This window comes from Equus quagga, chromosome 11 (genome assembly GCF_021613505.1).
Source record: "Equus quagga isolate Etosha38 chromosome 11, UCLA_HA_Equagga_1.0, whole genome shotgun sequence".
NCBI lineage: Eukaryota > Metazoa > Chordata > Mammalia > Perissodactyla > Equidae > Equus > Equus quagga.
In genome coordinates, this window is record NC_060277.1 from 43,326,817 (window position 1) to 43,350,474 (window position 23,658).

The window sequence follows — 23,658 nt, forward strand, 5'->3', positions numbered from 1 at the left end:
GGAAGAGCCCCCCTGACGCGGCGGGCGCGAGCTGCCGCCACCGCCCCTCCCGTTCTCGCCCGCGCCGGCCCGGGCCACTGCCCTGCCGCGGAGGCAGCGGCGGCGGCGGCTCTCGTCTCCCCGCCGGCGTCCGCCAGCCGCCCTCCTGCTCCCGAGCCCGTCGGTTAGGCTCCCCTCGCGTCCGCACTCGCCCCCTCCCTTCGCCCTCCCCGACCTCACCCAAGCCCGGCGCCTCCGCCGCCCCGGCCATGGCGTGCGGAGCCACTCTGAAAAGGACTCTGGATTTCGACCCTCTGCTGAGCCCGGCGTCCCCGAAGCGGAGGCGATGTGCGCCATTGTCGGCGCCCACCTCAGCCGCCGCCTCCCCGTCGTCGGCCGCCGCGGCCACCGCCGCCTCCTTCTCGGCCGCCGCCGCCTCGCCGCAGAAGTATCTCCGAATGGAGCCGTCCCCCTTCGGCGACGTCTCCTCCCGCCTCACCACAGGTGGGACTCGGCCCGCGGCCGCCCGGGGGGTGAGGGGACTGGGTCCCGGGGCGCGGGATGCGGCCGCAGCGGGGGTGCCGGACGCGTCCTCCTCTCAGCGGAGGAGTCGGGCGACCACCTTCTTTCGAATTAGCTCGTCCGGCCTCGGAGACACAATAGAGATGGCCTGATGTCAAGAGAGGGGGGCGTCGGGGCGGTGGGTCGGGGCCGTGCCTTGCCGGGTGTTGTGGGGAAGAGGAAGATCCTTTTCTTTGGGCCGAATGACTGGGATTGAGTGTTTCCGTAGTCTGGAGAGCCCCGGCGGAAATGATCCGGGAGGGCGATATTATTCATAAATTTGGGCGAGGGGTGGGTCGCATTTCCCCCGAATCTCCATGCCTCGTCTCCCAGAATCGGTCGGCTGCAGCTTTTCACTCTGGGTCTGGGGGGTTCGAGGCGAGGCGGCAGCCCCTTCTCCAGTTCAGACATGGCTGATTTTAGTACAGAGGGGGTGGGGGGTGGGGATGGATGTCACCGGGGCGCGATCTAGGCCTGTCATTAATCACCCACAAGAACGCCACTTTGGCTGAGTCAAGACCTGTTTCCCTAGCAGGGTCAACAACAAAGAAAATGCTCTTCCCGAGTGCTGTAATATGATCACGCTATACGTTCAGACCTTGAGAAACTTGAACTTTTAAGGAAAAGCACATTGTATCGACAATTGGGCCTGAGTATTGGCGTGTAGTTGGAAGTGTGTTATTTTCTGACCAGCGCAGTATGTTGGGAGAAAAACACCCTTGAGAATAATAAAGAAATCAACCCGAGATTCCAAAGGACTTCAGACGATTTTTGCTTTTCATCTTGAAACATTTCCTGAAAGTGACTGTGGGGAAATGCCTTTTGGCTGCTTCGTACCGCGTGTGTATGCCCAGTTTTTTCTGTACTTTGAAAATCCTTGTGTGCCGGTGGCACAGTCCTGAGATAGGCTTTTGTGGACTGGTAGTGTAAATCTGTCTCCTTTGTGTGTGTAATATGCAAAGGTTTTGTGTTTGTTTCTTTGGTAATAATATGACCTGTAGACAAAGCTTTTTCATAGTTTGATTTAAATGTTTTATCGTTAGCTTAAAAAAAATCTGGGCGTATATACCTTTATATTCGGGGACTTCTACTTGGAATTGACTAAATTTTGTTTTGTTTTTTCAGGTCAGGTTTTTAAATATCTTTGCCCAAATTTACAGGGAGACGTTCAAATGCCTAGGCTACCATTTTTTGCTATTAAATCTTTGACCTAACTTAAAGATATACTATTTTAGAGTTGTGGCTAGTTTGGAAGAATTCCAAGATAGCTTTAAAGCGAAGCTAAACTGTCTTCTGTATAAAGGCATTCATTGATTTATTGTTAGGCTATACATTAAAGAAGAAACAGTCATTGTTAAGAATGGGCTCCTGGTGGTTAACATTATTTTTAGAATTTGTCTTTTTCAGTGAAATGGTATCATTGAAAATTGAAATGATACCATGGAATCTGTACTTAACAACTAATAAAGCTACTTAAAAATAGCTCTGGCTAACCAGCAGTAAATTTCTGTCGAGGGAGTGAATTAATACAGTGTTAGGTTTGGGAGCTGAAATATATCTCAATGCTGAAATAGTCTGGAGCGTAGATGGCAAACCAGCCAGCGGCTATAACATTTGTCCTCACTTTAAAGGAAGCTTATTCAGAAAGAAATGTGATTCTTTGTAGATTTGTCGTTTCATTGATGTATCTGTAGCTTGGCTAGTGTGGTTGGCCCTGAATTTTCTCAAATTTCAATTAAGTGGACTATATGCTGGTAAAACAGCTGGAATCATTGGAGTTGTTTAAGCCTGCTGATTCAAATTCACTTTTTCCAAAATACTGCAGTGTCTTCCATTTTGGACATTTACTCTGGAAGTTTGATCATATCCTGAACTCTAAAAATCACACCATAATTGATTGTTATTGAGTCTCCTGAAAGTTATTAGCTATTTCAACTAATTTGAATCTTAACATTAAAAGTTGACTTAGAAAAGCAGATAAAATTGCTCAAGTTTTGAATTGCTAAAATTTACCTTTACTGTTATTTTGAATGACTTTCTATATGTAATTTAATTTGACTGTGTTTACATGGCCAATCTTGGGCATGCTCCTGGTTTTGTAAAAATGTTGTCATAATGGGAGCTGCAGTGTTGTGCAGGTATCAAAGAGCTTCCCAGTTTTCGTGTCACCACACTTGGAAATAATTTTCACACGCACCTAATTTTTAGATTCCTATTTTAACAGTGGTGATTCTTAAACTTACCAGAGTGAGTACTTGTATATCCTTAGCTGAAATAAGTAGATAGGATTAGAAATGGAAAGTGACTTAGCAAATTGAGATTGACTGGGACTCTGTGGAAACTGTTTTCCTTTCATTTCTATGAGTTCAAAGAGAAATTAAAATAGTTTAGAACTAGAGTGCTGAAGTGAATTTTTTTCAGAGCATGTATATAAATTTACCATTATCATCATTCTTCGCTGGATACTTTTACACAGTGTCTTCTGATGTGTTACTGAAGTCATGTTTCGGCTTTACTAGTCATTTCAGGAACTTGGACATCTGTTTTAAACCCTAGTTTATTTTAGTCATCCCAGGAAGGTAATTCCAAAGTTTGTCTTGATGACTATTATTTAAATCAATATTTTTCACACCGTTGCAACTTAATGCTAGGAAAAAGGAAAGGGCTGGCAAATGAATTTTATTGGAATGCAGCCATGCTCTTTCTTTGTTATTTATTTTTTTAAGTATTGTCCATTGCAGGCTGCAGTAGTGGAGTTGAGTAGTGACAGCGGCTGTATTTTCCCAAAGCTCAAATATTTACTGTCTGGTCTTTACAGAAGGAGTTTACCTACTTCTCTCTAGGGTGTCAGCAGTGAGGTTTATAATACCCCTGGATGTGGAAAAGGAAAAGTGAATGATGAGTGGAGGTATTGGGGGCGGGGGAAAGCATTGAATATGGTGGGAAAAATGAATGCTTCTACTAGCTACACCAGTACTCATTCTGGTATGTTAGTTGAAAACAGATTCAAAGTGTTTTGTTTTTCTTTATTGGTTTTTGAAACAGCTCAGAGTATTTACCATTTAGCCAAAAGATTATGACATTCTCAAGGAAAAAATTATTTTAATAAAACCAAAATATTATGTAACATTACAAGAGACTGTCAGTCAGATCCAGCGTGTTGTTTTTCATAATTGTGTAGTGAATGAATGAATGGTCTGGTGAAGAGATGCTTCTATGGCTGTCAACCTCTGTGAGTTTGATAGGTGACTTTTATGCACATTGTTTATGTTTTGTTATCATTGCTCTAGTCTGCCCTAGGAATTGAGTTGGATGAAGAGTTAAATTCATTTGAAGGAACTCGTATTTGCTGGAAACTTGCCATTAAAAATGGAAATTGCAGCTTGTGAATGGGGAAGGGTGTACAGGAACTTAGATTGTTCAGTAGACATTGATGCATGCCTGCAAACGGAGATACCAGCTGGCTTAAATGAAGTATAAATGGTTCTAGGCAAACAAATGAGATGTCTGTTGGAGGAGGCAGCATTTCACTTCAGATGTCATTTATACTGAGCCAGAAGTGTTTTTAATATTTTGTGGTTGTTTAGACAGCTGTTATAAGTTGCCTCTGGTCTCTCAGTGGATTTGGCAAATAAACTGTTTTTAATGGTCTTTGTACTTTGGATTTTAAACCTGATACTTTGTTTAGGACTGTGTGTGTAGCTGGAGTTATTTCGTAGTTCTATGAATTATGCGTTTAAGAATCCTGTAAATTTATGGCCATTGAAAGAGCACAGTTGTATTCATTATTGAGCTATTTTGTTTTGAAAGTAGAAAAATAAAGCCTATCTTGAGCACAGAAACACATAGGGTAAACCATGGCTAGATCAGAGAGAGGTTGGTTAGCCCTTTAGATATAGAATCTACTAGTTATCATGGTTGCTGAAGAGACGTAATCTGAGATGTAAGGGAGAATAATAAATTTCTTCAGTTCTCAAATGGCTTTATAGGAAAAAGAATATACATAATGTGTTACTCGGGCAGGCCTTTACTAAGTGTTTAGGTACACCCAGGAAGACAGAATGATAGAAACGCTTTTGTTTTGAAAAGTTGAGAAATAAGAAAGTCAGTGGAAGGGCCCAGTTTTGTGTATTTTTCCTCTTTGAAAAGAAACTTTGGATTGTCCTTGCACTTAAAAAAGAATGCTAGCATGGGTTAAGTTTGGACCTCTTGGATAGTTATTTCATGAAACTAGATAATGGTGTTGAGTTGGGTCTTTTCAAGTACATATAACTGAATTAATCAGCTACTTGTGGTCTCTGCAGTCTTTGTGTTAACACTGTGCTAGTGCTCTTGACTTACAGAATGTTCTCTATGTGTATGTGAAACCACAGTGAATTTCTTGCCTTTGAGAAGACTACCTACTTTCAAGAACACATGGAGGCTGGAATACTTGTTCAAACCTATATGAACCAGCCTGGCGTCTGCAAACGGCAAATATGTTTTCACAAATGAATTTAGTTTGAGATTCATCTTTAATTTTATTGCTGAGTGTAGGGTTTCTAGAACTCAGCTTACCAGTGTTTCTCAACTTTCTAAACACATTTGAGAAATATGACCCATCACCCACAGTCTTGTAGCAAAAACTCTTAACAGGAATGCCTCTTGAATTTTGAGGGGGTAGGATGGATCAAATGGGACTTACATTGTAAAGTTGGAAAATAACCCCAAAGGTATTCTTATCTGCCATACCTATCCTCTTAGTTAATGTCTTATCACAAAGTTTTAAAATATTTATTGAGTTTATTTGTTGAGTTGATCGAGCCTTGGCGTTTCCCAAGGTTCTTAGAGATGCTGATGATAAAAATAAAAATGTAATTTCAGTTCTACCCCCTCTTATGTACCAGTTTTTCTTTTTAGACTGTTTTGTGACAATATAGCCACAATACTTGACAACATTTTAAAAAAAAATTGTGACGGAAACAAATGAGTAGTAATAAGAAATAGAACAATTAGTTTGGCTTTGAACAGTGCTTTTTCTGAGGCACTTGAAGTATACTTCTCAGTATTCCCTCATCTTTTTTGGACAATGATGACAAACACGGACTATGTGCATTACAATATTTGAAATAGCACCATCTACAAGGATTTCACTGTTTGCAGAGATTTATTTGAAAAAACACATTTTTGAAGAATTTACATGATTTTCAGGAGAAAATATTTTGTAATATATGAAGTTCTGATCTTTTATTTCTAAAGGAATGATTTCAGTTACAGCAAATTTCTCACATGATGAGAAGATACTGCAGCTATATTGAGCAGGGAGAGAATCCTTGCAGGTAAATTAAAATTCTAGTGTCTGTCGAGTTATCAGCTTTGATATTTATTTTGGGCCTTTTGATCAGAATGTTCCAGTATGTCGGATTTTGTAATCTTTCTTGTTATGTTAGGCTTTTTTGGGTGGTAATAGTTATTTTTAACCTCCCAGCACTAGAAAAGCAAATAGCTCATAATATGTTGGTAGTTTGTCTTGGGGTATAACTTACTTCTTCCTCTCTTTAAAAATCTTAAGTCATTAGTGTTTGTCTGTCACAAATGTCATAGGCAGATCATCCTGAAATGTATTAGTGCTTTGCAACGTTTGATTTTATTGAAATTGTAATCTTTCCAATAATACAGTTTTTGGGTTTGACTTAATTTCTGGGTCTATTCATGTACTTGGTTTTTCTCAAATATTAGAAAAATCTGAATACTTTAGAATTCACTTGTTCAGGCTCTTATAAACCTCATTTGAGTTCCAGATACCGTGCTGGTTAGGCAAAGACAAGACAAAATCTCTCAAGGGACTGAAAGAGCCGCCATTGCTGATACTTTACTACCTAGCTAAACTTGAATAAAAATGCTGTAATCTTTTTGCTTTATCAATATACCTACCATCATGTGTCACTTAATTACAGGGATGCATTCTAAGAAACGCATCATTAGGCTGTTTCACTGTTGAGCGAACATCATAGTGTCCTTACACAAACCTAGACTACTACACACCTAGGCTATATAGTATTAATCTTAGGGGAGCACTGTTGGATCTGCGGCCTGTCATTGACCAAAACGTCCTTAATGTGGTACATGACTGTATTTTAATTCCTTGTGGACATTTTTCCACGTTAGCATTACTTTCGCCTTTGGCAGCGTAAATTGGCTTACTGATTAAATCACAGTTGTACTACTTTTGAAACCTTAAAGGTGATTTTCTTTTTAGGTAAGTGTTGAAGCTTTTTTGTTGGCTGTTTCTGAAATTGTTTTGGTCTATGATGTGTTTTCTGACTTTGGGTTAGCATTCATTTTCATTTCCATTAATCTTAATTCTTAGAAAACTCCCTCCAAAAGTCACACTAAAGGGAAAGGTTGGAGGGAGGGACCTGGAAGAGTTGATTTTCTTTCTTTTTAAAAAAATAATACAGTATTGTTGAATTGATCCAGCAAACGAAGAATAGAATGTAGAGTGGAACTTGAAAGATTGCAAAAAGCTGATTTTTCAAACATTATTGTCTCTAAACTTTGCCTGTTAATTGTTAGAGAGGATTGCCTTGTTCCTAATGCTAAAATATAATTCTCTGGAAGAAAAATTTTTCTAAGTGGTATAATTGGTTAAAAATATAGGTGGTTTAAGTTTCTGTAAGAGGACAGGGGAAGCTGATGCTCACTGTAACAACCATTCATGGCCCAAGGTGAAATAGTACATTATGAGAGGCTGGCATCAGTTGTTTATGTGTGGCAATGCTGACCTACCAATTTAGAATATTTCCTCACTTTTAAAACACTAATAAAACATTCTGGTTAGATATAGATGCCTATCCTAAGAGCAGGCGGTTTAGAGACTCTTGAAGCATCACTTATATAAATATCTGAATGTAATATGAATATTTCTTATAATTACTCAGTTGATAGCCAGTGATGACAGTTTCAGGGCTCTAGGTAGATGAGAATTATGCTGTTTTTGTTACTACCTTCTTAACAGTTGTAGAATTTGAGGTTTCAGGGTATGAAGTACCAATAATACATGGGAGTAATCATCTATTCTGACACCCTGTTTTTTAAAAATTAGCTTTCCTCACTGTGACTTACTGTAACTTTAGGTACTTGTGGAATACCAGCTAGGTGTAGTAATACAATACTGGAGAGGGCAATAGAGCATACGCTCTGAGATCAGGCTGGGCTCTGCCGTGTTCCAGCTGTGTGACCTTTCAGAAGCCATTGAATCAAAGCCTCATTTTCCTCATTTATAGAATTATGCACATGATGATAGTACTGTCTGCTTCCTGGGGTTCTTGTGAGGATTAAGAGCATTTCCTGTCCCCCAGTTCTGGAGACAATCACAATAGGGCAACCTCGAATGAGACTTTTTACATTGTCCAGCAGTCCTGCCATTTCAGTAAATAACCTTGCCTTCTACTTCACAGAAAAAAATAGAAGCCATCAAATGACAGCTTCTTCATTGTTCCCAGTACCATCACTACTAACATTTGTGCCTATGCTGTTTTCCCTTTTAGTGTCATTGAGAAAGATTAAATGAGATAATTAAAGCACTTTATTACACGGTAAGGGAAGGATCCCGCTTCTCTGCAGAGGAACCTTATCCTCTTGATTATTTTCCTCTCTCAATTGGATCTTTACTTTTGGCTTTAAATATTGTCAAGCCTCCATTAGAAAGTAAACAGAACATCCTCATTTTCTTCCAGATTCCTCCACTTCAAAACCAAATTCAAAGAGCTTTCAGATAGTCTATTTGGTTCCATTTCTTTGGTTCTCACCTCTCTCCTGGTGTATTTGTGCCTCAGACAGCTCTTGTCAAGTCATCAGTGACTTCCATGGCACGCAATCGGTCCTTGTTTTCTTTGATCTTTCTTATGGCATTCACGTTGCTGACCCACTCCCTTCCTTTTGAAATACTTTTTTTTTCTCCTTCTGTGACACTGTTTACCTCCACTTTATGGCTGTTCTTTCTGTCTTCATCTGGCCATTGCACTTAGGAGTTTTTCAGTTCTAGGTTCAGCGCCATTCCTATCCAGCTTAATATTAAGCTCCCTATGCAATCACGTGCATGCCCCTGACTTCAGTTTCCACTTACAGATGACTCTCTAATTTACATCTTTATAGTTCAGTTTATAGTTCTTAGTTCCAGCTGTGGGGAATTTGAGCTTTTTATTGTCAGATCTTTCCAGTAGCCCTCCCTCCCCCCAGAAGTCAGAATTTTTGTGAAATCTGTTGACTTTTAAATATTCACAGCTAACTTACAAAATATATGGGATAAACCAAAGATATCTGTGGGCTTACAATCAGTGCCATCTGGTGTGAGAGGTAGTCTTAATTGCTCTTAAAGCAGACACAGAAAAGTAAATGCATTTAACTATCAATCATATAATGAACATGAATTTTATATTTTAAGAACGGTGTGTTAGGAAAAATGAATTTATGTATGTTAGTCATGTAATGAGTCTCCCTAAGTAGTTCCAATCAAGTTTAAATTTGATTTACAGAATATTTTCCTGCTAGAGAGGAGTATGTCTAACTTAGAACTACAAAAGCCATGCAGGTGAAGGTGGCAAATGAATTTAGATCACCTTAAATATTTTTGTACTTGTAATAATCTTGGCTGTTACCGCTTTCCTTCTCTTCCTCTCCATTTCCTGGTATGTCCAGTAATAAATAAACCAACCACTTTTCTATTTAATTGTCACAGGAGAGTTATTATTTTAAGCAGGCGATATAAACTTAAATGTTCTTTATTCCAGGCAAGTAATATAAATGAGTGAAGTAAACTAGGTGGGTTCTAACCTTTCTAGTGCCCAGCAGCATCAACTGGAAACTCATTAGAAAAGTAGAATCTGAGGCTCCATTTCTCAGAGTCCGTAGTTTAATAAAATCCTCAGGTGATTTGTGTGTGCAGTCAGAGTTTCAGAACTGCTTGAGAACTTATGCCCAAAAGGTAGCAACCACTCTTCAGCTGGATTTTGCCACATAGTCCAGTTTTCCCCAGCGACAGCCAGAAATCTGACTTTTAATGTAAAATCACCCCACTTTTAAATGTTGGCCACAAAGTCACACTTATTTTTTTTAAAAAGTATTCAGGCCAGACATGTCTTTGGGGTCAGTTTAGCCTGTGAATCATCAGTTGCAACCATAGCTCATATTTGTGTGTGTTATGTGTGTTTGGGTGCCCTAATAAGTTGTTATAGGAGATGGATTTGCTCTTCAGCTTGATTGTGCTGCCTAGAGTTCTCCTCAAGGAGTGTGCTCTCTGTATTCTTCAAACCTTACCTTGTCTTCATGGCCATGGTTAATTGGAATAGAAGCTGGACTTCTTGCCTTGGCATTAAATGTTTTCTGTAGCATGCGTATTTTGGGTTTTGAATGGTTCGATTTCTCCTTGTTCTTCCCCATTTACTGCTTTTTTGGGCTTCTTACTACTCTTTATTTTCCTAGCTTGTAAGCTGTTTCAGAAGGTATTTGCAGACAGTAAAAGAGCTAAACAACAAAAGCAACAGGGTTAACATATGTCTTTAAAATCCACAATAATATCAAACAAAGGTAAGAAACTTCTTGAATATCAGGGAGGAGCCACCTGCTGACTGAGCATTGCTGGACTCCTTGCATTAGTGACTTCCATTGTGCAGTTAATTTGTAAAATTTATACATCGACTTGCAGGGTTTTAACAAATTGAGTCATTTATTTCAAATAAGGAATCACTGGCTATTATAGAATCAGTGAAAAAATAGAATTTGACCTGTAGTGATTATAGTTTTTCTTCGTCTTGTAGGAGATAAATAAATGCCTCTTATACAGTAAAATGTAATGTAGAGTCTAAGCCAGTTGCTAAAGTACTGTAGATAATACTCTTTATGTAATTGTGTGCAGCTATATCATGCTTATTATGATTCATGTTAATCCAAATAGAAGTTTAAAAATGTAGATATAACTTGATAATCTTGTGTTAAAATTGATTCCACGTCCTTTTGACATAGCAGTAATTTTAAAGTGAATTAAAAATGACATCAGCTCATTCTTTTTAGTTAGATAGCTCTCAGCTGGATAAGAACATTGTCCTTAAGGTTCCTTCAAGGAGAACATAAGAACTGTTTTAGTTTTGAACAGATGATACTGGGAAAATAGTCGATTTACAAAAATGGGTCTCCATAGCAACTCTTAATTGTGTGTGTTTTAATTTATACAGTAGACATGGCCATGTCTAGTATGTAGTTGAGAGCTCTAGATTTGGTCTGTTGTTTCATTTGGAACAGTTCCTTAGTTTTGGGTCTTAGTGGCTACTGCAGGTTTTCTGTTCTTAGTTGTTTACAGGTTTCCCATTTCATTTGTGTTCCTGCCTAGAATTTACATACTTTTAAGATTTATTTTATTTTTAATCCCATTGTTTATCTATCTTGATGAACTTTCACTTTGTTTTTTTTGGAGATACTCCATAGAGAAATTAACATATAAGGTGATTAAAAAAGGGGTCTTATACTCCTATATTTAAAACTGTTAATGAAACCTTAATGTTCAATAATTATGTCAGTAGGAAAACATTAAGGCTATACAGGTCTGGAGCAAAAGTTTAGTTTCACATAGCACAGGTTTTTAGACATCTTATGGACTCTAGACAGATGCTTGGTTTCCTCCCCCCCCCCCCCAATTTTATGGTTCTTCTTTAAACCCATTTTTAGTTGCTTCTAATTCCATATGCCTCCCTTTGCTCTTAGTCCCATCTTGATGCTGTTTCTTTTACTCTCATCAACTCAGTTACTTTTTTTTTTTATCCCGTCAACTGCTTTCTCCTGTTTTATATTGATGATCTTGTTCATTGTGTCCAGGCTTTCTGAAGTACTGTGGCAGCGAAGAAGAGTGAAATATTTTGGATGTTGGCTTAATACTGCTTTAAGCCAGGCTTTTTCTTTTCACATTCACCTAGGTTTTTTGTTTTTTTAAAAAAAATATGCCAAATGGATAAGTGCTGGCTCATTGATAATCTCTTAACCTGTTAAGGAGGAGGATTTTATTAGCAATCCCAATGACATTTACTAGATTTGGAAATGTAAATGCCATTAGTCACAGAATTTGCTAATACTGACTTTCACTTTAACCTAGTACAGTAGAAGAGAGTCTTAGTATTTTGGCAAGAGTATGGTGAAAGAGCGATGTAGCTTTTAGGATTTTGAAAAGTAATATACAACCATTTGTGGTGTGGATTGTCATGAAGATAAGTACATATTTTGCTCTAATTGATTTGCTGCAAATTCAGTCTCCTTCATAAGGCAAATATGCAGGTTGCATAATTAAAACTGGAATCTGCAACTGATTATATAAATGAAGTTTATTTGACTTTCTTTTTCTTTAATGGACCATACATTGTGTGTTGGGAACACAATGTCAGATGTTATATGTACATGGAATAAAATGTCACTTGCTAGTTGGTTAAGAGATGGCTAGATTTAAGTAGCTTAAGACTAAGTAGACATAGGTACTTTATTGACGTCCAGAAGGCCTTCATGCAGCTGGTATGGAAGCAGCTTAAGTCAGCCAGAAATCTAGTTTGAGCCTAAAACGTGATTTGTGGAATGTCGAATATGGGGAAATTTCTTGAGTTAGCAGTTTCAAAACTGCTTATGCCTCTGAACTGAGAGAAGTTGAGTTTGAGGCTTACAGTTAGCTGTTTGCTACTTGTGCTGCTGAGATCTTGACCAAGTTAAATTGGCGCATTCACTGCATAATGTTGTTGATCACATGTTACCCGCATTAGAGCATTTGAGGTCACAGTGAGGCTTAGGTGACATAGTTGCATCATATTAGATGTAAAAAGCAGTGCAGGCAATAGCATTCAAAATTCTTCAGCTCTTTAACTGACAATATCAAGTGTTGGCAAAGATGTGGAGCAGCTGGAACTCATACATTACTGGTGGGAATGCAAAATGGTACAGCTCCTCTGGAAAATGGTTTGACAATTACCTACAAAGTAAAAGCATACACTTACCATATAATCAGGCCATCCATCCCACTCTTACATGTTTACCCAAGAAAAATGAGAATTTGTCCACTCATAGACTTCTACTTCAATATTCATAATATCCCCAAATTGGAAAGAATCCAAATGTTCATTAAACGGAAATGGACAGGTTGGGGGGGGGGGGTGTGAGTGAAAGACATCAGATGCAAAAATCCACACTCTTTATGATATCATTTATATCAAATTTTAGAAGAGGCAAAACTATATAGTGACAGTACATGAATGTAGTTGTGATGGTGAAGAATAGGAGCTTAAGAAATAAGAAAGGAGAGAACTTTTGGAGGTGATAAAGTTCTTTATTATGGTTGTGGTGGTTGCAAGACTTATGTGTGCACTTGTCAGAGCTCATCAAATTGTACATTTAAATTGGTGAATTCATTTGTAAATGTATACCTTAAAATTCCTTAACTTATTATGATGTCTCAAGTATTAGATGGTATGGAGGTTTACAAAACTAATTTTTAAAAGTTTTACCATATCTTAATCCTAGGCTGGATCTTGTTTGAGGCTATCAAGTGAAGAAATTGAGTTTGTTACCACTATTCTTTTGGTACATCTTAGTTGTGCTTTGGTTGATTTTTGTGAGGCAAAAGGAAGACTAAAGTAATCTGAGAACAGCTATGTGATGGTCAAAGAATGTCACAGAAAGATATTAAGGTCAGGTTACTCTGTGCTAATACATTTGAAGTCTCTGGTTGTGAATAAACGTTAGGATGCTTTGAATTCAGGCATTTTTGATCAGGGTGATGGTAGCTTTGAACAGAAAGTGATAAATGAGTGAAGCTTGCTGTCAGAGGTCAAAACATCATTATTTTAAAAACCTTTTAGAATATTGCTACTGAAAGAGTTCTGTTATTAAAAATTAAGGATATGTGTGCTTGTCCTGGTTGGTATAGGATGTTGCACTAGTTTTATTGGACACCTGTGAAGCTTAGGAAACCCATTTCTATCAAGGTGCTTAACTGTTCCGTAGACAACCATTTTATTTCATACTGGTGACTTAGTTTTTAAATTACAGCTATTTCAAATAAATGGAAAAGGACTGAATGGTTGACCATGTTTAGTATAAACAAATGTTAACATTCTGAAAAATGTTAAATACAGCTAAAGCACCCCTCACACAGCCATCCTGAAGTTAATCATTCTAATGTATAATTTTGTACTTAAACTGCACATTCATGTCTATGTAAACAGGTTTGTTTATACACAAAATTTACGTAAGTGCAATCTTAAGTGGATCTATCTTTTGCAACTTTTCTCTTTTTTTTCCCCAGTTAAAATAAGGAAATTGGCAGAATATAAAATGTTTAAGACTGATTGATGTCCCCTCAGTCTCTCTCAAAAGCCCTGAAAGTTTTTCTTACTAGGAAACAATATAAAGTGAGAAAAGAAACATGAGAATTTAGTATATACCTAAGAAAACCATCACTATTAAATTTAAAAAACGATCGTTTCATCTTACATAAATCTTTAGCCTTCGAATTTTCATTTCCTTTTTAAATTAATGCACCATTGTAGAATTGGTCAAGTTACACTCCATTATATTTATGAATCATTTTATTGCCTGTTAGTTGCCACCTTAACTTTTAATTTGTGTTTAATTTTGCTTTGGATTGGGACTAATAAACTTCTTGGGATTAGTTTCACATGGATAACCTATTAATTTAGGAGCTCCGGTGGTTGTGAAAAAGTCAGTCTGTAGGGGAGTCGAAATCTCAGGGAGTGATTTTCTGGAGAGGCTAAATGGCAACTATTTTAAATTAGAAAGCTTTCTAGAATGAATTATACTGGCCTAAAGGATATGTTTGATATAATTTGTACCCCTGTTTGGATGGATGGTTGTGGCTGAAGATAATGGCACTGTGGTACGGTGCTTACGGTGCTTCAGGTACCAATCACTTTATGTGGGTTTTTACCCCCAAGAATCAGATAACACTTTGTTGTTAATGCTGTAATATTCATAGGCTCTTTTTTTTTTTAAAGATTTTATTTTTTTCCTTTTTCTCCCCAAAGCCCCCAGGTACATAGTTACATATTCTTAGTTGTGGGTCCTTCTAGTTGTGGCATGTGGGACGCTGCCTCAGCGTGGTTTGATGAGCAGTGCCATGTCCGCGCCCAGGATTCGAACCGACGAAACACTGGGCCGCCTGCAGCGGAGCGCGCGAACTTAACCACTCGGCCACAGGGCCAGCCCCTCATAGGCTCTTTTGAGCCTAATATTTAATGTATGATCATTTTTAGTTCCCATCTACTCTCATTTTGCTGACCAGTATACTGTCACTTCTCACTAGTGTGTGCTAGTATATACATAGTCCTCCCTGCTTCTAATTATTTATGGTCTTGGAAAATCCTGTTAATTTAATAGTTATATGTGTGATGAGTAAATGACCTTTGAGTTTGGGACTCTTTTTGAATAAAATATGTATTTTAGTTGAGTCCCTTATCTTTACATTAAATGAAAAACACTTAAATTTATTTTTTGCTAATCAGTGCTCAAAAAGAATGGCATTTTAGAATAGCTGAATTCCAGGTAGTATGTATGTGCTGTTTCTGAATGAGTGCCCCCATTAATGCTGAAACTAATTCTTCCCAGATCATCAGTTTTCTGTATTTTATTTGAAGAGGATATGTTCAGTAGATCCACTAAATAATTGTTGGAAACAACACAACTTTTTTTTAAACTTAAAAGTTTTTATCTTGCCAAATTTTGACTTTTTTCTTTTAGAACAAATTCTGTACAACATAAAACAAGAGTATAAACGCATGCAGAAGAGAAGACATTTAGAAACTAGTTTCCAGCAGACAGATCCATGTTGTACTTCTGATGCACAGCCACATGCATTTCTCCTCAGTGGACCAGCTTCGCCAGGTAATAATAAACTTAAAGGGAATATTATTTAGTATGGGAAAAGGTAATACAAGTTGCCTTCAGTCACTCAAGCTCCTATTTCTCCTCTTGATTTTTAAAAAACATTTTTTTTTTTTACAAGTAATGCCTGATCTCTTAAAAACGTGGTACAAAACAAGTTATAGCTGTCCCTTGGTATCCCTGCCAGGACCCCACGGTTCAGCCAACCGCAGATCATAAACATAATACCTACAGGATCCGCAGTTGGTTGAATCCGAGGATGTGGAACCCGCACATGCAGAGGGCTGACTATAATTGCCACTTGCATTCCCACCACCCAAAGATCTGTCTGTCGCCTAATATCCAAGTCTTTATATAGATCGCCTAAATGGACTTCCCCAAAAGTATTATGATTTGTAGCTTCTATTAAAAAAAATAAATAATAACAATATACTGTGTGCTTCGTTAGGTAATGATGTACCTTGCCATGGCTGAATGGTTTGCCATTTTATGTATTTCCCATAATTATTAAACTAACCATTAATGATCAATAATTGGACTCAGAATTTCTGCTATTACAGTATTTACAAAAATGTCCCTGTACATATACCCTATTAGGATAGATTCCTAAAGGTGGGTTATTTTTGATCTATTACCTTTTGTTGGAGGGAATAGTTTGCAAGTACACTTTTTCTGAAAAACAAAAAAGGTATAAAAATGAAGGCTGTTTGAAGTGAAGGGAAAGTAAAGCTTCTTACTGAAAAAGAGCCATCAAAAGTGGCTGTTGGCAGGGCCGGCCCGGTGGCACAGCGGTTAAGTTCGCACGTTCCGCTTCTCGGCGGCCCGGGGTTCGCTGGTTCGGATCCCGGGTGCAGACATGGCACTGCTTGGCAGCCATGCTGTGGTAGGCGTCCCACGTATAAACTAGAGGAAGATGGGCACGGATGTTAGCTCAGAGCCAGGCTTCCTCAGCAAAAAGAGGAGGACTGGCAGTAGTTAGCTGAGGGCTAATCTTCCTCCAAAAAAAACCCAAAAAAGTGGCTGTTAGCATTAGTAAAGTTCTCAGCAAGATAGTTTTTCTTGTGACAGTAGTTGCCTGCCTTCCTTCCCTTCCCTCCCAGCAGTGATAGGAAAACCTGGCAGAATAAAAAAAAACATTCAAAGGCTAGAAAACAGTCAAATAAAATTAGATTAGGAAACAGGAAATTGTTCAAAACATTCTGCAGTACTCCTGCCAATTTTGGGGGCCAGGTATAAGTGGGTGAAATGGGGTGAGGGTAGAAACTAGATTATATCAGCAGGAAACCAAGATCATCATCATCTGTTAGTCAGTTTGCTTCTTAGATCATTTAACTGGCAGCCTCAACTAAGAAAGCTGGGAATTAAATAAAGATAGCCTTAGTGTAGTTATGGACTAAAGCTGGTATACTTTATTCTTGTGATAGACACATCTCTAACAAGCATAGTTAGTAACTGGTCCCAGCCGTGTAGGGGCAAGTGAAAAGAGGATTGAGGGTACCAGGGGCAGATACACAGCAGGACGCACAATTGATAGCAAATTTCTGTATCTGTATGCGTATAAAATACTTGTAGCAGTGTTATAATAGATGGCTATCATAATCCTGAGTTCTCAAAAAAATTAATTTCACATGTTCTTTTTAATAAAAGAGGAGTGATGTTTTTGGAAAATCAAAGTGCATTAAGTAGTACTTTAAGAGGAATGCATTCAGAAGAAATCTTTTCTATCAAGTATCACTATTTGATAATGCCAAGTGGCTGTTAGATTAATAATCCTTAAGGACTTTGTACCATAAAATTTAATGTTGAATATTAGTATATTCTCAGTATTTATTTTTACAAACTGGTCTCCTAGCTAATATCATTAATTAAAAAACAAAAACTTGATTAAATCTTGTTTTTATCTTGTAATTTTGTCCACTCACCTTCAGACTTTTTCCCTTATGTTTGATTGCATGCATCTTGCTGTGTTTTTTCAGAGTCACTTGCTGATGGGATTACACCTGTTCTAAGACTACTTGGGAAATAATGTGCTAAAAAGTGATAAAAAATGCTTTTATATGAACATTGAAAAGATCCAGATGAAACCTCTTGAGTTAGAAGATGCTTTCTATGATCACTCTAAATCACATGCTTTTTTTGGTTCATCTTATACATAGGGGCTTCATCTGCAACATCCTCACCATTAAAAAAAGAACAGCCCTTATTCACTCTACGGCAGGTTGGGATGATCTGTGAACGTTTGTTGAAAGAACGTGAAGAGAAGGTTCGAGAAGAGTATGAAGAAATATTAAACACAAAACTTGCAGGTATGAGATGTGTTTATTTTAGAGTCTCCGAGAAGCTCATAAGAAACGGATTATTTCCCACATGTACTTCATGTCAGTTAAATTACCCTTTTTATACACTGGTACAGTATGTTTTCCAAGAACCAGAGAATTTCATTCAGTTCAAGAAAGGAAATGAACCTCCCTGTAGCTCATGACCCTCCTCTGTGACCTCAAGAAATAGTATTTGTTAGCCATGTAGATCAGGTGCAGTATTAGTGAAGTAGATTTTTCTTTTGATAAAGTATCCTGTGCTGAAAACTTGACTATACCACCATTTGGTTGTGGATCTTTGAACTGCCTATCTTTCATGATAACTTTGCCATTAATCTAGACACTTGAAATATCTAACTGGCACCGTGAACATCATTTTAGAGTATCAAAAGCCGCTGCATTCTTGTTTTAATTATCCAAAAAAATTTGTAGTAAAACTTGATAATTTAAGTGCAGTAAATAAAATGTATTATATATGGTAACTTAATCAGAATTTTCTCCGATTTTTAAGCCACAGATTTTATTGTGGGTATTGTAAGCTTTTTGATTCTTAAGGAGTTAAATCAAGGTGCTAATCAAGAGAATCTGATTAGGTTGCAGGTGGATGTTTTTGGATATATCATGTTGTGTCAGGCTTTTGTTGTCTCATTTCCTCTCCTTGGAATAAATTGCCATTCATAGACGACTTACAATTAACTTGCAGAGTGGAAAGATTTTTTTTTTATTTTAAGCCCTTTATTCTTAATAGGTTGAGAAAGAAGCCCGACCTAGTCTATACCTGAACTTGTGTGATTTGGACAAAGTGGTTTCCCGACTAAGCTCTGTGCCTCTTTCCATTTGATACACTATTAGTATTACTGAGGTTATGTGTCTGATTCAGAGTGCCAACTTAGAATGCTTCGCTGTATTTATTGTATTTTTCAGAGTTTATCTGGCTTTAATATATTAGAGAGATACTGCAAATCATGTAATTGATGTGTACCTTTATTTATAGAACAATATGATGCATTTGTGAAGTTTACGCATGATCAAATAATGCGACGATATGGAGAACAGCCTGCTAGTTGTAAGTATTTCATCTTTGAATTGAAAACAAGACAGTCTTTTAAGGAGAAGACATTTACTATAATTATCTTCATACTCAAGAAGAGAATTTAACAGAAAATCATGGAGAAAAAGCCTAGAGGAAATAGGCAGCAAAACTACTAAGGCTTGCTTTTGGTTACTTAAATACTTAGGGCAATATTGGGGATGAAGATCTGGTGTGTGTTTGAATTTTGACCTACATTTTGCACTAATTTTCCTTTTCTCCCTCTTTAGATGTTTCATGAATCACGTTTTCTGCATTTGTGGGCTGCCTTGTTCTTTGTTGAATTGTTGCAAGAGGTCCCAATTATGACATGCAGCAATGCCAGTACCCCCCTATGAATACAGGTTATTTCAAGCTTTCGTCAGTGGCAACCACTTTAGGCAGCAACTGGTTTTGGAAATTTCCCTGATGTCAATACCACCCGGATGTGGACCTTTGCTACCTGTATTAATACCAGTGGCCTCATTTGCTGTATCATTACAATTTGGCTTCTTACATTAATGTTTGAAAAGGATTAAATCTGGTATTCTAAGAACATGCCCTTCACTGGTTGTGTAAATAAAACTGTAGAATGACACTTCAGATGAAGTTAGTGTGATTTTAATTGTGCACTACAACCGAGCTGTAACCAGTTATTAATAATTTAGAATGTAATCCCAGGACATTATTAAGCAAATAGCCTACAGTGCTTCCTGTGAAATAGTGAAGGAGGAGGGCATTTCTGTATTCCAGGACTTCTTGGGGTTTCAGAATGGGTTTTTATGATTTTCTTTCTTTTTTTTTGGTAGTTTTTATTTATTCCATCAGTCTTTTTAACAAATGTTTATTGCTGCATTTTTTCCCAGTGTATCATTGTTTTACTGCCCTTGTAGTACTGGAATTTAGTTGAAAGAATAAAACATTTACTTCTAATCTGCTTGTTTTTTAATGTACTGATGGGTAGTATTTGAATAATGCCAGTGTTTTAAATGTAAGCATTTTCCCTGATTCAATGAAGTTGACTTTCTGATAAGATTTAAAAATCTTTTCATGTACTACATAATCTAACATTTGAGTGCTGCTTTTCAAAATCTGACTTCTGATTCCAAATTGCTTCTCTTATAACTGACTGCATGATAGAACATTATATAATAGATCAGTTTTTACAGCTGTAGAATTTTTACCTCAAAGATATCAGTAGAATGCAAGTTTTTTTAAAAGGATGACATGAAAGCATGATTCAGCACATTTAACTCACTTTCCAAACACAGCTTTCTGAAAATGAAGTGAACAAAAATGCTTCAGTGAATTTTTTTGAATTCTCTTAGCATATTTCCACCAATTAAACCAATCATAAGTGTACTGGGACATATATATTTATAATTGACCTAATTAGTAGAAGAAAGAAAAAGGATTTTTTTCCTTCCTTTTTAACTTTGGTGATCATATTTTACCAATTCTTTGTTTAAAACAAGGCTGAAAGGGGCTGGCCCCGTGGCCGAGTGGTTAAGTTCGCGTGCTCCGCTGCAGGCGGCCCAGTGTTTCGTCGGTTCGAATCCTGGGTGCGGACATGGCACTGCTCATCAGACCACGCTGAGGCAGCATCCCACATGCCACAACTAGAGGAACCCACAATGAAGAATACACAACTATCTACCGGGGGGCTTTGGGGAGAAAAAGGAAAAAAATAAAATCTTAAAAAAATAAAATAAAAAAATAAAACAAGGCTGAAAAGTGGTATGGGCTTTCACAAGATTCCCCAGTATTCATATACCCATTAAGTGTTTGAGAAATATTGGTATGGCACAAGGTGGCCATAAATAAGGTGGATAATTCTACCTGGTTTTAATGGACTCATACAGAGATTCTCAACCTCAGCACTGCTGGCAGTTTGGGCCAGATCATTCTTTCTTGTGGGGGTTGTTCTGAGCATTATAGGATGTTTAGAAGTATCCCTGGCCTCTACCACTAGATGCCAGTAGCACTGTTCCCCCAAGTTGTGACAAACAAAAATGTACCTCCTGATATACTACCGAATGTTGGGTGTCGGGGGAGTCCCCAGCTATATTCGAAGAATGAAAGCAATAAGTTAAAATATGGAGTGGGAGTAGAGTGAATATAAAAAAGAGTGCAAGCAACAAGTTAAAATATGGAGGAGTGGGAATAGAGTGAATATAAATAAGTTATCCCTTCTTAACCCTAGTAAGGGCAAAATGATGAACATTCTTTTAAGTAAGCACATGTGAATTTTTGCATAGATTTAAATTTATAAAAGAGCTGTTTTTTACACTTGGAGGGCAAGATATGCTAAAAGGAAAATCAGTGCTGGCAAGCTGACTGGAGCCACAAGTAATATGGTTTTAATTCCAGATTCACTTCTCATCAAGAATAAAATTTCCTCCACAGCCAAATTTCTGCTTATCACCTTACCAGAAAGTCTTAGCTTATGGGCTACTTACTGATTTTAAGTGGTATGTGAGGTAGTTCCAGAAGATAAAAAAAAATGGCAACTTCTTGGACTTAGTTATAATTAGTTGGATCCAGTACTTGATTACTCTAATCCAAATACCAACCACACTTGATCTCAATAAAAAGATTATAGTAGCAACCTAGGGATTCTGAATTCCCCCAAATCCCTGAAATTGCTTTTAATAGGTAAATATCTACAGAATTTAGTGTGCTAACAGTCATCTTTCTTTTAATAAAAGGCAGTGGTTGTGCTGCATGCGGTTAGGTTGCTGTAATGTGCCCAATAAATCCCTGATTAACAGGGGCACATGGCTAGGTATAATGCTGTGTATTTTTGAGGAAAAATAGGCATAGGTAATCTGAGAAAAATAAATATTGGAGGTTTAAAATATCAAAGATATCTTTGGCCTACAGCAACAACTTACCTCCCTAAAGAAAATAGTTTCCAAATGAGATGTTATTGTATCAGCAATATTAACGGGAGAGCTTTTAGGGAAGATTTCCAGGTTTTACCCCCCAGAGATTGCTTTATAAAATTGGGAGGAGGGGAGGACTGTTGGAATCGGTTTATTATGCTCCCTAGATGATCCAAGCAGCTAGGGTTGGAAATAATTGTCTTTGGCTTATTTGGGTTCTTTTTACTCACTTGCTTCAAAATTAGTAAGTGGTATTCTAAGTGAGTGTTCTGCTAAAGCACCTAGTAGCCTGCCCCTCTAGCTCACGGGCATGGCTCCAGCAGTCCTCTACTCCCGCGTTTGCCCTGGGTAGGGAGCATTAGCTCCAACCCTGTCTAGGCACAGTTCCAGCAGTCCTCTCTCTCTCTCGCATCCATTTTCTTTATCTTTGCTAGTTCGATCATTCCCATAAGCATAATAAACATAGTATTAAAAATCTTCTGCTTTTATAATCCCTCTCTAGCTATTATCCTATTTTTCTGCTCTGTAATCTTTATAGAAAACTCAAGAATTTTCTGAACTTCTAATCTTCCTGTTTCCCTTTTTTTCCAACTTCTTTTATTAAGAAAAAACTTCAAATGGAAAAGCTGAAAGAACAGTCCAGCGATTCACTTAAAATGAACAATTATTATGTTGCCATATTTGCTTTATATGTATATATTTTTTAACTCTTAAAAAAAATGTGCAGTAGTCCCTCCTCATCTGCAGGGGATACGTTCCAAGACCCCCAGTGGATGCCTGAAACCATGGATGGTACTGAACCCTAGGTATACTATGTTTTCTCCTATTCATACATACCTATGATAAAGTTTAGTTTATAAGTAAGGCACAGTAAGAGAATATCTGAATTGCCAGCATCACAACTCTTGTCTTTGGGGTCATTATTAAGTAAAATAAAGGTTACTTGAACCCAAACACTGTGATACTATGACAGTTGATCTGATAACTGAGACAGCTACTCAATGACTACTGGGGTGGGTAGCATATACAGTGTGGATATGATAGACAAAGGGATGATTCAAGTCCTGGATGGATGGAGTGGACAGTGAGAGATTTCATCACCTTGTTCAGAATGGCATGGCAATTTAAAATTTATGAATTATCTGTTTCTTGAATTTTCCACTTTTTTCAGACTGAGGTTGACCGTGGGTAACTGGAACCACAGAAAGTGAAACTGCAGATAGGGGAGGACTACTGTATACATGATGCACCTCCTAAGGATAAGGTGGTTCTACATAAATATACTCCGATACCATTATCTTCTTTAAAATAATACTTCGCTAATTTTTAACATTTAGTCTATATTCATATTTTCCCATTTGTCCCCAAAATGTCTTTTGCCGCTTTTTTTCTTGCTAAGTAGGATTCAATCAAGATTCTGACTTTGTGGAATAATTAGAATTACTGTCTTGTAGAATGTTTCTTTGTGGTGTCATTAATTTAACCTTTTCTATCCTTTTGAACTTCCTGTAAACTGAAATTAGGTTTATAGTTTTATTAGTTTCAGGTTAAATGTTTTGTGCAAGAGGATATTATGGTCTCCATATTACATCATACAATGTATGGCTTTCCTAGACTAGTGATAAGTTTGGACACTTGTGGTCATCTGATAGGTGATGCCTGTCAGGCTTTGTCTTCACTGCTCCTCTTATTAGTCACCAATGATTTCCACATTGCTGAATCGAATCAACATGACTTTGAAATGCTTTCTTCAGTTAGTTTGCAAGTTACCACACTTGCCTGATTTTCCTCCTACTTTACTGGCTGCTCCTTCTCAGTTATCTGGTTCCTTTGTAAAACTGCTCCTTTTTTGCTGCTGGTCCAGTCATTCATTTCTCTGAACTTTACAACAAAGGTATGCCTCAGAGTTTGACCTTGGGCTCCTTGCTTCCTCTGTTCT

The 23,658-nt window shown here is 37.7% G+C and overlaps 1 protein-coding gene across 1 annotated transcript; it reads left to right on the forward strand.

Moving 5' to 3' along the window:
• The first annotated feature begins 235 nt into the window (after nt 1-235).
• Nucleotides 236-19,767, forward strand: AKIRIN2 (akirin 2). Its single transcript, XM_046677136.1, has 5 exons — nt 236-483; nt 15,304-15,447; nt 17,604-17,753; nt 18,760-18,831; nt 19,086-19,767. Exons 1-5 carry the CDS (start codon nt 249-251, stop codon nt 19,094-19,096), a joined length of 612 nt encoding a protein of 203 aa, XP_046533092.1. The 5' UTR covers nt 236-248; the 3' UTR covers nt 19,097-19,767.
• Nucleotides 19,768-23,658: the final 3,891 nt, after the last annotated feature.